The 16658-nt window shown below is 38.8% G+C and overlaps 1 protein-coding gene across 2 annotated transcripts in view; it reads left to right on the top strand.

Moving 5' to 3' along the window:
* The first annotated feature begins 11936 nt into the window (after window positions 1-11936).
* The window catches only part of PITPNB (phosphatidylinositol transfer protein beta), a 68014-nt gene continuing 63292 nt past the window's right edge, over window positions 11937-16658 (top strand). For both annotated transcript variants that reach the window (XM_037816814.1, XM_037816815.1), the window contains exons 1-2: window positions 11937-12044; window positions 16487-16517. In XM_037816814.1, coding sequence (XP_037672742.1) covers window positions 12025-12044; window positions 16487-16517 — 51 coding nt within the window. In that variant the 5' untranslated portion in view covers window positions 11937-12024. The remainder of the gene's footprint in view (window positions 12045-16486; window positions 16518-16658) is intronic.

Genomic DNA, 16658 nt, shown 5'->3' with positions numbered 1-16658 from the left:
AATTTAATTTACATGCTTATAAATGCTATCATTTAAATATTATACGTATTTATAACAAAATACACTAAATCATATCGTTAATTACATATTTTATTTACATAATAGAATTATATTCCTAAGGGTTTATGTCAATTTATAAGATTTATATATTTATAAATCTATATATTTAAATGTACAAAATTTCCAGCTCTACCTACTAAAAAGATCCAAAAAGAATGACTAACCCAGAAACCATGACATACCTAGGGCCAGACTGTGCCTTGAAGTACCATTTACCACTAAAGGAAACCAGGGTTTCTCGCAGAAGTGGCAGATTACATTCTGGGGTTGTAGAAAATGTACAAGATCAGTCTTTTAATGTTAGATTTTCTCATACTAGATAGCAAGGAAGCTGCCAGAGTACTAACACACATCAAAAGGACTCAGGAGACAATGTGCCTTGAGCAGCCAAAGACAGACAACCTGAACAAGAAGAATAAATTAAATACATATCAATATTTCCAGTTTGTGTAAATCTGCACTAAAATATACAAATTGATCTCTTTTAGAGAATGATAGGAAACTAATTCCCATTTTGAAAACTGGCAAATAAAGGGACAAAAACTGAGGGCTTAAGCTTCCTTTCCTATATATACTATACTGCTAAATGACCAGTTTCTCTTTATAGAAGTATTCCGAGCAATAAATCAAGAAGAAATGATTGAATAATATAACCATTTTGCATCCCCTAACAAATTAATGGAGCTAAGCATTTAGCAGTAATGGCTGGTATCTCTGCAAAAAGAAACAAAATACAATATGTGTCTCCTCATGGAAGAACACAGTATTGCCTAAGAAAAGGGTTTGCTAAAAGTATTGCACCTGTGCTAGTCAAACCTGTTAGACTGTTAATAGCAGCAAAATCCAGACTATGGAAAATTCTACAACCCAGTTTCTTCAACACGCTGCATGGGGTGAAAAAGAAAGGATAGAAAGATTACTTGTAGATTAAAAGAAGCAAAAACTAAAGTATAGAGGCTAGGGGATGCACACTTGGGCAATTAAAACCATAAAAAGCAGCAAGAAATTGATTCCCTTAAAAGTCAAGAAGGAGGTTATTTTCAGGGAAAAACGACTTGTAACTGGAACAGGGCTCCTGGAGGACTTTTGGGGAGACTTGCAAAGTTCTACTTTTTGACCTGGGTGGAGACTACAAGGGTGGTTTCCCCACAGTAATTCATATGTTTTATGCATTTGGGGGGGGGGGGGATCTGTACTGTATTTTAAAACAAACAAAGCTTTTAAAATGTTTGAAAACATTTTTAAAGAGTTTGGGGAAGTGGATTCTCTCATAAATTGCTGGTGGGACTAAAAATTGGTACAGCTTTTATGGAGCATAATTAGGCAAAATCTATTAAAACTACAAATGTACTTACCTCCTGAGTTAACAATTCCACTTCCAGGAATTTTTCTTACAGGTACATAAAAATGATCTATGGGAAAGGTAATTTATTACAGAACTCTTGTAATAGCAAACTACTGGATATGACCTAAGTGGCCTTCAATAAGAGATGAGTTAAATAAATTAATTACATCTATACATTATTACACACCTCTAAAAAAACGAAGCAGCTTGTTACACATTGACATGAAATGCTCTATGTTCTGGACTATGCTGTATCAACATGGTTAAGCTTGGAGCTCCATTTTCCAGAATCCCCTTTGCTGCATGGTTCTGAGTTAGATTTGGCCAAAAGAGAATTTGAAACATACTTAGCAGGCAGGAGCAAAGCAGCAGCCATTACTTAATGAGGGTTTCTGGATTCACACACAGTAATGAACACACACACGAGTACCTGTGGTGGATTTTAGGCTTTCCGTGTTGTCCCCCAGTCCATGTACAGCTCTTCTTCCTGCTCCTGTAGCCCCAGGCTCACTACCACACAGGAAGTAGCTACACAGAGGCACCAGCTTCCCGTAGACCACACCCACTTTGTGGTCCCACTTAGGCGGTTGGATGTGCTCGGTTTCTCCCATTTCCTTGCAAGCTCTGGCTTGCCCACCACACTAGTGTTTCAGAGTGGCTGGTTGATGACTTGTTCTCAGATCCTCTCTCTCTCCCTTCTGGACATCCATTTCTCCTACAACTGAGTAAGGTTAAATCATCTGATAAATCCTATATGTGTCTTAACTCACATAGTAGCTCCATGTCCGACTGAACCCTGTCCCGTACAATTCCCAAGATACAGGTAGTAAAGAAAAAAACAGGATGCAGAATGGTGTGTTGTATTAGTCAGGGTTCTCCAGAGAAACAGAACCGACAAGATACACACACACGTAGCTATTAAGAGATTTATTATAGGAATTGGTCCACACAACCACACAGCCAAAGCGATTGGCAAGTCCAAATTTCACAAGTCAGGACACAACTTGGAAACTCCGATGAAGGTGCAGTTGAATTCCCAGGAGAAGCAGGCTGGCTGAAATAGAAGCAGAGGTGGAAATTCTTTCTCACTGTTGAAATCTTCCATTCTTGCTTTAAGGCCTCCAATCTCCTTTGTTGACTGTAGAGATAATCAGCTATGGATGCAATCAACCAACTAATGACTTAAATCTATCTATGAAATAACCTCCCAGTAACAATCAGGCCAGTGCTTGCTTTACCAAACAACTGGACACCATAACCCAGCCATGCTGACACGTGAAATTAACCATCACAGTGTGTATACTATCATTTGTGTAAGGAAAAAGGGGCAGAGTAGAGAACATATGTATTTGCTTAAAAATGCAAAATATCTCCAGAAGGATTCACAGAAATGGATAACAATGGTGTTTTGTTTTAGGGCAGGTGTCAAGACAGGAGTGGGAGACATCACTGTACTTTGAACAGTCATTTGTATATTTTGAATTATGAACCATGTGATTGTAATACTTATTCAAAAATAAATAAGTACTTTAAGAAAACATGTCTCAGATGAAAATAATTATATATCCTACATAGAGGTTATCTTCATTTTAAGCCAACTAATTAATAAGCCATTAGGTTACTATTTACAATTAGTACTATCTATAAATATCTCTCCTTTTTGTAATTTCAATTTCCTGAACAATTGTACAAACCTATCCTCAACTCACACCTGACAATTGGGAAATTTTAAAACCCAGCTATGGTTTATCCTGAGAATGCAAGGATGGCACAACGTCAGAAAATCTAGTAAAAAAATAAATCCTATTAACAGAATAAAGGAGAAAAACATGATTATCTAAAAAAATAGAGAAAAGCACTCCACAAAATTCAACACTAAATCACAACAAAAACTTAGCAAACTGGAAAGAGAATATCAACGATAAAGAGGAGCTATCAAAAACCTACAGGAAACACTTAATAATTAGTCTTTTTAAGGAGTCTTAAAGTCAAGATCAAGACAAGTATGCCACTTTTTTACCTCTATTTGAAGCTATATTGGAAGTCACAGCCAATTCAGAAATGCAGTATCATATAATGGTTAAAACTCAAGCTATGGCACCAGACTGCCTGGGTTCACATCCTAGCTAGATGACTAACGTTGGGCTAGTTATTACCTTTCTATCTCTCACTTTCCTCACCTGCAAAATATACAGTAGTAGTACCTATCACATGTGTTTGTCTTGAGGATTAAATGCATAAAATAAGGTAAAGCATTTAGAACTGTACTCAGTACACAGTGAGTACTCAATAAATGTAAGCTAGATGATGAGGATGATAAATATTAAACATTTTTTCTCATTTTTTAGTTTTTCTAAAAGATAATTGACCATTTTAAAACAAAATTACTGACAAAATGTATTGTGAAGTCTGTAACATATATACAGGCATACCTCCAAGATATTGCAGGTTCAGTTCCAGACCACACAATAAAACAAGTATTGCAATAAAGTGAGTCACGCTAAAATTTTTTGTTTTCACAGTGCATATAAAACATATGTTCTATACTTTAGTCTACTAGGCGTGCAATGTCATTATGTCTAAAAAATACCTTAATTAAAAACACTTTATTGCTAAAAATATGCTAACCATCATCTGAGCCTTCAGCAAGTCGTAATCTTTTTGCTGGTGGAGGGTCTTGCCTCAATGTTGATGGCTGCTGACTGATCAGGGTGGTGGGTTGGGGTGGAAGGTTGGAGTGAAAAGTTGGGGTTACCATGGCAATTTCTTAAAATGAGACAAAAATGAAGTTTGCCACATCAATGGACTCTTCCTTTCACAAAAGATTACTCCGTAGCACGCAACGCTATTTGATAGCATTTTACTCACAGTACAACTTCTTTCAAAATTGGAGTCAATTCTCACAAATTCTGTTGCTGTTTTATCAACTACGTTTATGTAATATTCTAAACCCTTTGTTGCCATTTCAACAATGTTCACAGCATCTTCACAGGAGTAGATTCCATCCCAAGAATCCACTTTCTTTGCTCATCCATAAGAAGCAATTCCTCATCTTTCAAAGTTTTTTTTTTTTAATGAGATTCAGTCACATCTTCAGGCTCCACTTCTAATTCTACTTCCCTTGTGATTTCCACTACATCTGCAGCTCCTTCCTCCACTTAAGTCTTGAACTCCTCAAAGTTATCCATGAAGGTTGGAATAATCTTCTTCCAAACTCCTTTTAATGTTGATATTTTGACCTTCTCCCATGAATTACAAATGTTTTTAATGGCATCTAGAATGGTGAATCCTTTCCAGAAGGTTTTCAATTTACTTTCCTCAGATCCATAAGAGGAATCACTATTTATGGCAGCTACAGCCTTACAAAATGTTATTTCTTCAATAATAAGACTTGAAAGACAAAATGACTCCTTGATCCACGGACTACAGAATGTTGAAAACAACATTCATCTCATTGTATGTTTCCATCAGAGCTCTTGAGTGACTAGGTGCATTTTCAATGGGCCATCACATTTTGAAAGGAATCTTTTTTTCTGAGCAGGTCTCAACAGTGGGCTTAAAATAGCCAGTAAACCATGTTGTAAACAGATGTGCTATCATATAGGCTTTATTTTCCATTTACAGAGCACAGGCAAAGAAGATTTAGCATAATTCTTGAAGACCCCAGGATTTCCAGGATGGTAAATGAGCACTGGCTTCAAGTTAAAGTCACCAGCTATACTAACCCAGAACAAGAGAGTCAGCCTGTCCTTTGAAGCTTTGAAGCCAGACACTGACTTTCCCTAGAGATATACCATTCAGGAAGATTCAGTATTGTTAAGACATCAATTCTTTCCAAATTTTCTTACAGATTGAATGAAATTCTCATAAAAATCACAGCAGGCTTTTTTATTTAAGTTAACAGATTATTTTAAAAGACTATGGAAACGCAAAAAACCTAGAATAGCCAAAACAATTTTGAAAAAGAAGTTGGAGGACTTAAACTACTTGATTTCAAGACTTACTATAAAACTGTAGAAATCAGTTTGATATTAGCATAATGAAAAATAAATTGATCAGTGGAACAGAACAAAGTCCAGAAATAGACTCATACATTTAGTCAACTGATCTTCAACAAATGGTTAAAGGAAAAGATTTTTCAATAATTGGTGCAATAACAACTGAATATCTGTGTGCTAAAAACTGAACCTTGACCCTTACCTCACATAGAAACCAAAATGCAAAAGCTAAAACTTTAAAACTTCTTCTTAAAAAAGCATTGTAAAATATAACATTTGTGACTTTGGTGTAGGAATAGATTTCTTAGATAGGGTACAAAAAGCAAGAAACATAAGAGAAAAAAATTGATAAATTAGACTTTGTCAGATTTAGACTTCATCTTAAATTGAAAGATACCATTAAGAAAATAAAAGGCCAGCCACTGACAGTGAGAAAATATTCACAACACATACATCTGACAAAGGATTTATATCCAGAATGTACAAAGAATTCTTAAAACTGAATAGTGAGACAACAAACCAATTTAAAAACAGGCAACAATTTCAACAGACATTTCACAAAAGATGTGCAAATGACCAAGAAGCAGTTGAAAAAGTGCTCAACATTATTAGTCTTCAGAGAAATACAAATTAAGCTATAATGAGATACATCTAAAGATCCACTAGAATGACTAAAATATGTTGACGGGCATGTGGAATCACTAGAGCTCTCAGCCCCTGCTGGAACGTAAAATGGTGCAACCACTTTGCAAATGTTTGGTGGTTTCTCCTAGAGTTAAACGTACACTTACCACATATCCAAGAGAAATGAAAACACATCCAGAAAGACTTGTACACAAATATTCATAGGAGCTTTATTTATAATAGTCAAAAACTGGAAGCAATCCAAATAAATGTCTATCAACAGGTAAATGGATAAACAAAATCTGGTATATCCATACAAAAGAACAGCATTCAGCAATGAAAAGGTTTGAACTACCGATACAAACATTAATGAATCTCAGAAAACATTATGCTGAAAGAAGCAAATCATAAGAGTATGTACTATACAATTTAATGATAATGAAACTCTAGAAAAGGCAAATCTAATAATCAATAGTAAGAGAAAGAAATCTCAGTGCAGCCTGCGACTGAAAGTGTATGGAGGAAAGACAGGCAACCCCAGTAAACCTTTGGAGTGATAGAAATGTCATATATCTTGACTGTGGTGATTACCAGGTATAAACATTTGGCAAAACTCTTCAAGACGTACCCTTAAAATGGATATTTTATTGTATATAAATTATATCTCAGTAAAATTAACATTTGCACATCAGAAGACATCATAAACAAGGTTTCTCCCCTATAAAATAGGGATGATAACAGTACTTACTTCCTATATTACTGTGATGATTAAATGGGTTAAGGTGCAGATTAGTTCATGTGATACCCTTAGGGCCTGCCATATAATAAAAATTCAAAAAAATGTTAGTGGAATGAATTTTAAGTTTAAAAATAACTCTGTATAACGAAGTTAGTATAAATCAGTGGCTCTCAGCTGGGGACAATTTTGACCCCCAGGGGACAATGGGCAATGTCTGAGATGGTTTTGATTGTCAGGACTGGAAAGGTGCTACCAGCATCTAGTGGGTAAACACCAGGGATGCTGCCAAACATCCTACAATGCACAGAATACTCTCCACAACAAAATGTCAATACTGGAGAGGGTGACAAACCCTGCTATAGATGACACAACCAAACAATCCACAGACAGAAAGGAAATATTTAAAATACACATAATCAACATAGAATGAATGTAGAATGTTTATATATATATGTATATATATTTCCTCAAATTAAAAAAAAAAACCTCTATAACAAAATGGCAAAAAATAAGAACAAAGAATAAGAACATGGCCAGTAAACATATGAAAAGAGCCTTGCCCTCAATAATAAATTTGCAAAAATTTAAAATTCTGACAATACCAAATGTCCTTGAGGAAACAAAGGAACAGAAATTCTATCATTATGCACCAACAGAAGAGTCAATTATTATAGCCATACATGGATACACAGGAAAGCATATATACATACACTCTTATTCATGCATTAGAATGATGAATAGTGATTTAACAAGAGTGGTTCCTCTAGAGATGTGGGAGGGGGAGGGCAATGGTGAAAGAATTTAACATAACATACTTTAAATTACTATTCCTGCTCTCTGGAAGCCTTAATCTTTTAAATGGTTCCCAGTCACTGAGTGCCTATTACATATCAGGTAATGCATAACATAGGTGCTTTATATACTTCTTATCTTTTATTCCCTCAAAAAAATCTATGTTGCAGATATCAGTAGTCTCTTTTTAAAGATGAGTAAATTGTGTCTCCAAGAGATTAAGTAATTTAATCTAAGCACACAGCCAGCAAGTGGAAGAGCCAGTGTGCCAGCTTGAATGTATTACGTCCCCCCAAATGTCATTACCTTTGATGTAATCTTGTGTGGTCAGACCTATCAGTGTTAATTAGATTGTAATTCTTTGAGTGTTTCCATGGAGATGTGCCCCACCCAACTGTGGGTGATAACACTGATTGGATAATTTCCATGGAGATGTTGGCCCGCCCATTCAGGGTGGGTCTGAATTAAATTACTGGAGCACTATATAAGATCAGACAGAAGGAGCAAGCTGGTACAGCCAAGAGGGACACTTTGAAGAATGTGCAGAAGCTGAGAGAGTAGCTGCAGACGAGAGACAGTTTGAAGATGGCCGTTGAAAGCAGACTCTTGCTCCAGAGAAGCTAAGAGAGGACAAATACCCCAAGAGCAACTAAGAGTGACATTTTTGAGGAACTGCAGCCTAGAGAGGAATGTCCTGGGAGAAAGCCATTTTGAAACCAGAACTTTGGAGCAGACACCAGCCATGTGCCTTTCCAGCTAATAGAAGTTTTCCGGACGCCATTGGCCATCCTCCTGTGAAGGTACCTGATTGTTGATGAGTTACCTTGGACACTTTATGGCCTTAAGACTGTAACTGTGTAACCAAATGAACCCCCTTTATAAAAGCCAATCCATTTCTGGTGTTTTGCATTCTGGTAGCAACAGCAAACTAGAACAGCCAGGATTCAGAACCAGGTATTCCTACTCCAAAGCTCAACCCTGCCTCTCCCACAGGGGTACATTATGACCTATACCTTAATATTTAATAAAATTAAAGCATTCTTGGGAATATTTCTAGTTTTCATAGAAATATTCTCAATCCAGATGTTTCTGGAACAGGATGGCAAGGGTAAGCAAGGCTTTGGTTAACTTTGTGGGGGGGTAACTCCCTCTTTGAGAATATAACGAAAGCTATGGACCACCTCCCCAGAAAAATGTTTATGACATGAAATAATGCGTATAATTTCAGTGGTTCACAAATTCCCCTGGAGTCCCACCAAAGAGCTTACGGATCCCACATTAAGCACCCTGCTTTAGAAAAAAAAAAAAGAAGGAAAAAAAAAAGGCCAAATTCAATTATAATATTTAAAGGATTATTCCATTGTGTTTGACCAGAGTTGTGCTATACAAATTAATCCATAAAATAAGTGTTTCAAACACTATTCAGAAATCATTTTGTTTGCCTCAGTAAAACGTATCATTATTCTTACTGAAATAAGCAGAGCCCTCTTTGTTTCAGAGCATATACAAAGGAATTAAGGAGAGTGGTGGTTATCTGAGGCTTGCAGAATTAGTTCAATTCAGCTGTAGGGCTTATGTATAAAGGTTATCTTTTGCTGAGGGTTGAAAGAACAAGGAACAAGAGACATTAGGCTTAAAAAAGAGGCTGGGTCATTTCTATATCTAGAGACAATTATTAATAAGTTATATGATACTTTATAACCATATTTGCAAAAATGTATCACAGAATTCCACATCTTTAGTTGTAATACAAAAAAAATGCCACACAATGGAGATGTTAATCTAACAGTCTATTTTTTCATGAATAATTTGTCTTTTCTTTATATGTCCTTTCTCATTTTGGGGTGTCAGTTAATGTCTTTCCTACTCTCCAGTTGTCCTCATAATTCCTTCTGTCGTTTTTATCCTTTAAGCAGAATTAAAATATACCTTTTAGTTATACAGATTTCACATTTTCTACCAACTTAGTTAATTTTGAATTAGTACGTTTCTTTCCCTCAAAAAACACATCTAAACTGGTTACTTTCTTCATCTATCCTTGTGGTTTTCAACTGAGTCCCTTAATAGCAATCGTTTTGATAGGAAAGTAGTAAATGCCAGTTTTGTTCAAGGCCACGCTCCATCCAGGTCACTGTCCATTTATTTTACAAACATCTGAGTCCAGTACTAGCTATGAGCAGGAACTCTGCTGTGCAGACAATGGAATAACTGATTTTAAAAGTTAGAAAAATGCTCAGAAACTTCCAAATTTTTCTTAATGATTGATAAAGCCTGTTAACCATGAATTTATCCACATCATTTTAAAGGCTATTTATATTTTCAGCCTGTATAACATTTTGGGAGAAATTATCACATAAAGTGACCAAGTTTGGCACTTAATATTACCTCCTCAACCTTAAAGAACATCTACTAATTCTGATTACACAAGGTTATGGTATTAAAATCTACAGTTTTTCTATTCATATCTCTAGATTCTAGATTTTTACCAAAATCCCCTTTCCACAATTGATAGCATTTAGTTGTCATAAGAATATCGACAACTCAACTTTTATTTACTTTTATCTAGGAAAAAACCCAGTGTAGTGGAAAGACCAGATTGAAATTCTTAAAACCTGCATCTGAAGAAAAAACAGAATGTTTTTTGCACAATGTCTTAACTTGGCTCTCTGAACTCGAGCTTTTCTTTATTCTAAAGCATACTAATATACCTATCTCATTATGTTGTTCTAAGGGTTAAATGAGATAAGGCACTCCTTCACCCAGCAGTACCTGACATAAAATAGCTGCCCATTCAATGGAAGCTATTTCTGGTTTCTAAGCTCCCTAAGGATAAGATCATGTATTTCTTTCAATACCCCCTTATTTCACAATAACTAGTATAATGCTTCATATATAGCAGAAAGTCAATGAATCCCGGGCAAGAAGTTTCTAGCTTCTTGGTTAGATAATATTTCACTTCATGGCTTTTTTGAGGCAGCTCTACCTCCTTCGGGTATATTCCAGAAATAGATATACCATGGATTTCTATAAAGAAGCTTTAATGATATTTTTGTTCCTTTAATAGGCTTCCAATAGCTTTCCATGGTTCTCAAAATAAAAATTCAAACTCTTCACCATGGTCTACATGATCTAGTAGGCCCCAGCTTATCTTTCTCCTCATTTAGAAGTTCTTAGAGGAACCTAAGTTCTTAGTTCATTTAAGTGCCCTCTAGCTGGGTTTCAAATACTCCAACCTTCTTCCAGCCCACCTGGAATGCCCCTCCCTCATCTTCCCAGAATGGGCTACTGGTAACACTCAGCTCTAAAAGGGTCTCCTGAAAGAGCCTTCCCTGTCTACTCTACCTCCTCCACTACTCATAGCATAGCAGTCACCACTAACCTAAATTCTCTATTTGTTCCCCAGTTATTTGTCTCCTCTAGACTGTGAGGTTCTTGAGGTCAGGGCAGTGTCTGTTTCTGTTTCCAGATGGACCCCCAGTGCCTAAAATTGTGCCTGGGGTATGCAAGTGTGTGTATATATATAACAAGGAACCCTGGTCTACTTCCCATCCTAGGCTCCATCTTTTAGCTTTCAAGCTGGAGCCTGGGTGTGGCAGGTGGGGTCGTGCAACTGCTTCAGGCCGATGGGGCTTTCACTGTGACAGCGCTTACGTCTTCCCAGGTCAGGTCCCTTTCTTAGGGATTAAGGGTAAATACCTCTCCTCCCCAAGAGGACTTCGTCGGGGGTCTTGGGCGTGTCACAGCCACAGCGCGATTTTAGATTCCGGGGCAGGGGTGGATCTGGGCGTTGGGGAACTCGTACGGTCACAGCCGGGCCCAGCAAGGTGAGTAATGGTTAGACGGCTGCACTCACGAGGGTCCTTCTGTTTTGGGCGTCTGGAACTTCCACGTGAGCTCTGAGCCAGGTGCCTGTCCTCCCGGGGATTCTGAGTTGGGCGGGTCAGTAAGGGCAACAGAACCGCGCGTCGTCGGCCTCCCGAATCCGTCAAGAAGTCTTTAATGTGGCCTTCGGAAGTGAAGTGCTGTCAAAAAGGCGCGCCCCCTCTCCAGGCAGTGAGAGAAAGGTGAATGCAAAACGGCCTCCAGAGAAACGACTAGAAACCCCAGGAGAAACCGTACGCTACAAAGACGCCCCGAGGGAACTCGGCGGGAGGGAGTAGCCTTTGGCAAAAGCGAAACGAACGAGAGCCGAGGTTGCGCAGCCGCAGTAGAAGCAGCCCTCGGCCGGCCAGACAGCGCAGCTGCAATGGAGTCCTCGTGCGCCTAGGCTGGGGAGCGTGACGGGGGCGGAACTAGCTCCCCTAGCACGCTGACGCGCGGGTCGCGGCGGAAGGGTGTGGACGCGCAGGCGCTGTGGAGGATCAAGGCGGGGAGGCGGGGCCGCGCAGGCGCCGTGAGAGGCGGTAGCGGCGGCGGCGGCGGCGGTGGTGGTAGTAACGGCGGCAGCTGTGTGGGGGTTTCAGAAGATGGTGCTGATTAAGGAATTGTGAGTGGGTCGGCGGGTGCGAGCGAGGCTCTGGGAGGCGGTGGTGGGAGATGCATTGATTGAGAAGTGGTGGAATCATTCCTAGGACGGAGTTAATCTCCGGCTGGCCGCTCCCTGCGCGCGCCCCCTCCCCCCAGGCATGTGCCCCCGGCCCACTCGAGTCCGTTCCACTGAGCGCCGCCAGAGCCCCCAGTCGTTGCCATGGTAATGCCGCCGCCAGTTCCCTGGGGCGGGAGCGGCGGGGTCGCGGCCAGAGCGCATGGCTCAGGAAGGTGCAGCAGGGAGTTTCCGCTGGACCCGCCTTCTCCCCAATCTGGGTCGGGGCCCACCCCCAGGCCTATCGGTGGGACGGAGCCACAGCTCGAGGGTGGGGGAGATGCGGTGGGTCTGACTGTGCTTTGTCGTCTGGAGTGGAGCCTGTCTGTAACTGGCGGGAGATCGGCTTGCCAGGTGAAGGCATCCCTGGGGTCGGGTCTCGAGGTGGAACATTGGCCCCCTGAAGTTGATCAGGAGCCGGGAGCCGGGAAAACCTGCGTTCCATTGGGGAGCTCATTTAACTTGACGGGAGATCCATCTCTCTGTTCCGAATCTCAGGTTCCGTATTCTAGAAGGGCCCTATCCACTTCATAGGGTTGAGGTGAGGCGGTAACGTGTTATCTGTCAAATCAGAGGGGTTCCAAGGGCGTCAGGCCGGTGAAATGTTTTTGTTGAAAAGTTAACGACGTTTGACACTGTCGAGGACTGTGACTATCACCGGAAATCTGGTTGGCAGTGAATGTTCAACTCTCACAGCTGGCTCATGTTGTCAGCATCCCTTGGGCAACTAGAGATTTCAAGTATTGCCCATTCTTTGGTTTTTCTCAAGTAGTCTTTTCATTTTAAGTTCTTAAGGAAAAAAAATTGATTTAATTCAGCCATCTCGACCCTGCATTTTGATGTTAGTTCTCAAACCTCCTTTAAAAAGTCATTCATGTCACTTTTCTGCTTAAAACCTTCCAAAGACCCCTGTTTCACCAGGAATAAAAACCAGAACCTTTACAGTAGCTTACTAGGTCATCCACTATCTTCTTTTCTGCTCTGACCTCATTTACTACCTTTGCCTTGCCCACTCCAGCCTCACTTGTTCCTCCATCACTCTAGGAATAAGCTCAGTTCTGGGCCTTTCTTCTGCTCAGCTCACTACCCACCTCCTTCCTTCAGGTCTTTGCTTAAATTTTACCTCGGGGAATCCTTCTCTGAAGACCTAATTGCACCCCCTCGCCCCCATTTCATATTTGCCTTCCCTGCTTTATAATTTTCCATAGCACTTATCACCATTTAACATACAGCAAAATTTATTATTTTTTTCCAGTCTCCTACTAGAATGTAAGTTCCATGAAGTCAGAGGATTTTTTTGATCTCTTGCTCACCCCCATATCTCCAGTTCCTAGACTAGTCCTTGGGACATAATAGGTACTCAGTAAATATCTGTTAAATGAATTAATGAAAAATTGTAACATTGGTCACTGACAGGGATCTTGAGAAAAGACACATTTTGCCTTTCATTGTAGTGTGAAATTTTGGATAATGCAATTAAAGGTTATTTGTGGTTTTGAACTTTGGATTTATAAAACTTTCAGGGCATTGTACAATGTATTGTGCAAGTTTTATTTATTACTCTGACATCTTTGTGATGTAGGTAGGTGGCAGATATTAAGACAAGTGGAGGAAATAAGAGAAGGAAATTGACTTTGCTCAAGTCACAGAACTGAATTTAGATCACAGATCTAGTTAACATTTTTTAAAATGAGAGTTATTTCCTCCCTCCTACGTTTGAGTTAAGCATTTAGTAGATCCCTCTGACAGTTATGTGAGTAGTAGTCGCTCGTGGAAAGCAGTCCCCACTGGGAATTTGTACATGATGCTTTTTGCTATCCATTAATTTTATTATAAAAATTAAAAACGCACCGAGGTAACATATTTGAAATGTGCCCATCATCTAATTTTTTTCCCTAAGGAGTTATAAATTAGATTTCTTAGTGTTCTATCCTCATGTATGTCTCTGCTAGACCTTGTCCCTCCCTATACTTTTTGAAGGCAGTGGCTGTCCTACTTAAATATTCCTAGTATCTAGTGCAACATTTAGTCTAGCACACTGTAAGTACACAGTGTTGCCCACTGAAAAAATGATTCTGCCCTCAGGTTAACTTTTGAAAATTGTTGTTGGTCAGAAGCAATGACTAGGTCATTCTTGGGTGAAGATAATCGGTGAACATTTAGCAAATGTTTGTTTTTTTTACAAAATACCATTTATTTTTGACATGAATGTAAAGATGAAAAGGCTAGAAATGACTTTGGAGCAAAGTCCTGGTTTTAAATAATCAGTTGCTAATTCCATTTGAGAAATTATTTTCTTGAGGATTTTCAGAGAAATTTGAAATTTTCAGATTAGTTTAAAAAAGTCAGTACAGCTTTTTGAATAATAGTGGAAAATCAAAACCTGTCTCTTCGTTTTCTCTTTTACTATGTTTTTTAAGCAGAACTTGCAGAAATTACTTGACTCATCTGTCTTAATCAGTCACTTTCATTTTGTGAAAGAAGTTTCTGTGCAAGAATTATTGTTTAAAAATTGGAGATCTTCCTGCTAGTGAGTAGTTTTTAAAATTACTCAGCAGCAATTTTTTGTTTTTGTGAAACTTGAGGCAAGTCTTTAACTCTTCTTTTACATCTGGTTGCCAGGTCTCTTCCTTTTATTCCCTTCTACTGTCCATCATCTTGCTTCAGACCTTTGTTTAACTCTTGTCTGGCCTCCCAAATGATGGCCCCATTCTCCTGTGTCACAACATTTTTAACCACCCTATAGATAGCTTCTTTGGGGCAGCTGTAGTCATGTCATTTACCTGTGGCGCAACCTCCCAGGATTCCTTATTGCCTAGTGAATTTAATAGATTTCCTCCCAAAGTATTCCAGCCTAGAAAATACGCTCCTAACCTCCAGCCTTCCATCTGCCCCGCCTCCCCTCATCTGCCCTCCTTGTCCATCTGGCTCCCTACCACCATCCCAGTTTATTTTCTTTGTTTACTGAGACAGTTAGTTAGCAAATTAGTGTCCTGGAAGAGACAGCTAAGATGATTGGGCATCTAAGGACTCTGTATAACAAGTTGATTCTTGATGAGAGTAGAAATTGTAACCATTGTGACTTTGAGACTGTCCATATCTTTAGATGACCATTATCAAAAAAACAAAGAGTGATGAGTGAGCCCCCAGTAGTCAAGGGGGAGGGAATAATAAGAGTCATGTTTTGTACATGTTGGAGATGGAGGTGATGTGAACATTCAGGTATAGATGTTTGAGGAAAATTGCCATAGCTGAAGAGAAATTGGAATGAGGAAAAAACTATTTGGGACTTTTCTATAAAATGAAAATTGAAGCAACCACTCTCCTTATTATAGAAAGAGTTTAAGATTTTAAATGGCACTGCTATGTTGCTTAATGGTTAGAGGGGAAAAGTTTAAGAAGACCAGACAGAAAAAAAAAGGAGTTCAGTATCTTAGAAACTGGCTGTTTCATGAGACAGTTGATATACTAGGTTTCTGAAGTTCATGGTGGAAATAAGTTAAGGCACTTCCCTGTAAAATCTGGAGGGAATAATCTGATATTTTTTTTTATGTCATAATCTAATATAAAGCAATTTACCATAATGTTGCCCTTGGAATTCATCTTTCAGGACTGTATTGCAGGTTAATGGAGCTCTAATGATGTCCTTTTGGTATGTCCAGTAATAAATTCTCTTGGACAAGACCAAACACATCAATCTTACCTTGAATCTACACTGGAGGGGATTATTACATTTATAAGATTCAAGGCAGTTTCAATGGCAAAGTTTTTTTTTTCCTGTTAAGTTTAAAAGACTCTTCATTTCTATCTTACTAAGATTGAGAAAAAATTGAGTAGTGGAAAAAGTTTCTGGAAGCATTCATTCATGAGATTTGAGACCTGTGTTCTATGAGAAGTATCATAAAAACAAAATGCATAGCATATAGATGGAGAATGAAACCAAACTAAGAATTTCATGAGCGCAACCTGACTAGACAGTCTACAAATAATACATTTCTGTACCCTGCAGTTTTCATTGATGAGTTTTCTCTTGTTTCTTTCCTCTCTGTGAGAATCTCTGCAACTGTGTCCTCAGGGTCCTAGCACAATGAAGACACTAAATGCTAATGATCATTGAGATCCAGGAGCTGTAGTTTTATTTCCCCAGTTTAAAAACTCTTATTTAGGACTGGGAGGCATTGCAGAGACCCTCTTCAATAAGTGACATCCTTGTATGCCTGGGTTTGAGTATTCTCTGTAAGAATCATTGGATTTAAAGTAAAAGCTTTTTAAGTCTGGAGATGTGTGTTTTAAAGCAAACTGTTTTGATATGTAATGTGCATCCTCTTCTGTTTTTGTCTTTTTAGCCGGGTGGTTTTGCCCTGTACTGTTCAGGAGGTAAGTCTTGCTTGCTTCTGCACTACCTTATGATATAGTTTACTTTGATATATTACTCTGTAAACTCATATTTTTGTAGTTTACATTTACCTATTCATTCCAGTTTATGTGAGAAAACGAATTATGATGTATTATAGATAA

The sequence above is a fragment of the Choloepus didactylus genome, chromosome 23 (assembly GCF_015220235.1).
Source record: "Choloepus didactylus isolate mChoDid1 chromosome 23, mChoDid1.pri, whole genome shotgun sequence".
Classification (NCBI taxonomy): Eukaryota; Metazoa; Chordata; class Mammalia; order Pilosa; family Megalonychidae; genus Choloepus; species Choloepus didactylus.
Note: the sequence above shows the minus strand (reverse complement) of the source record. Positions and strands in the feature narration are given on the sequence as shown.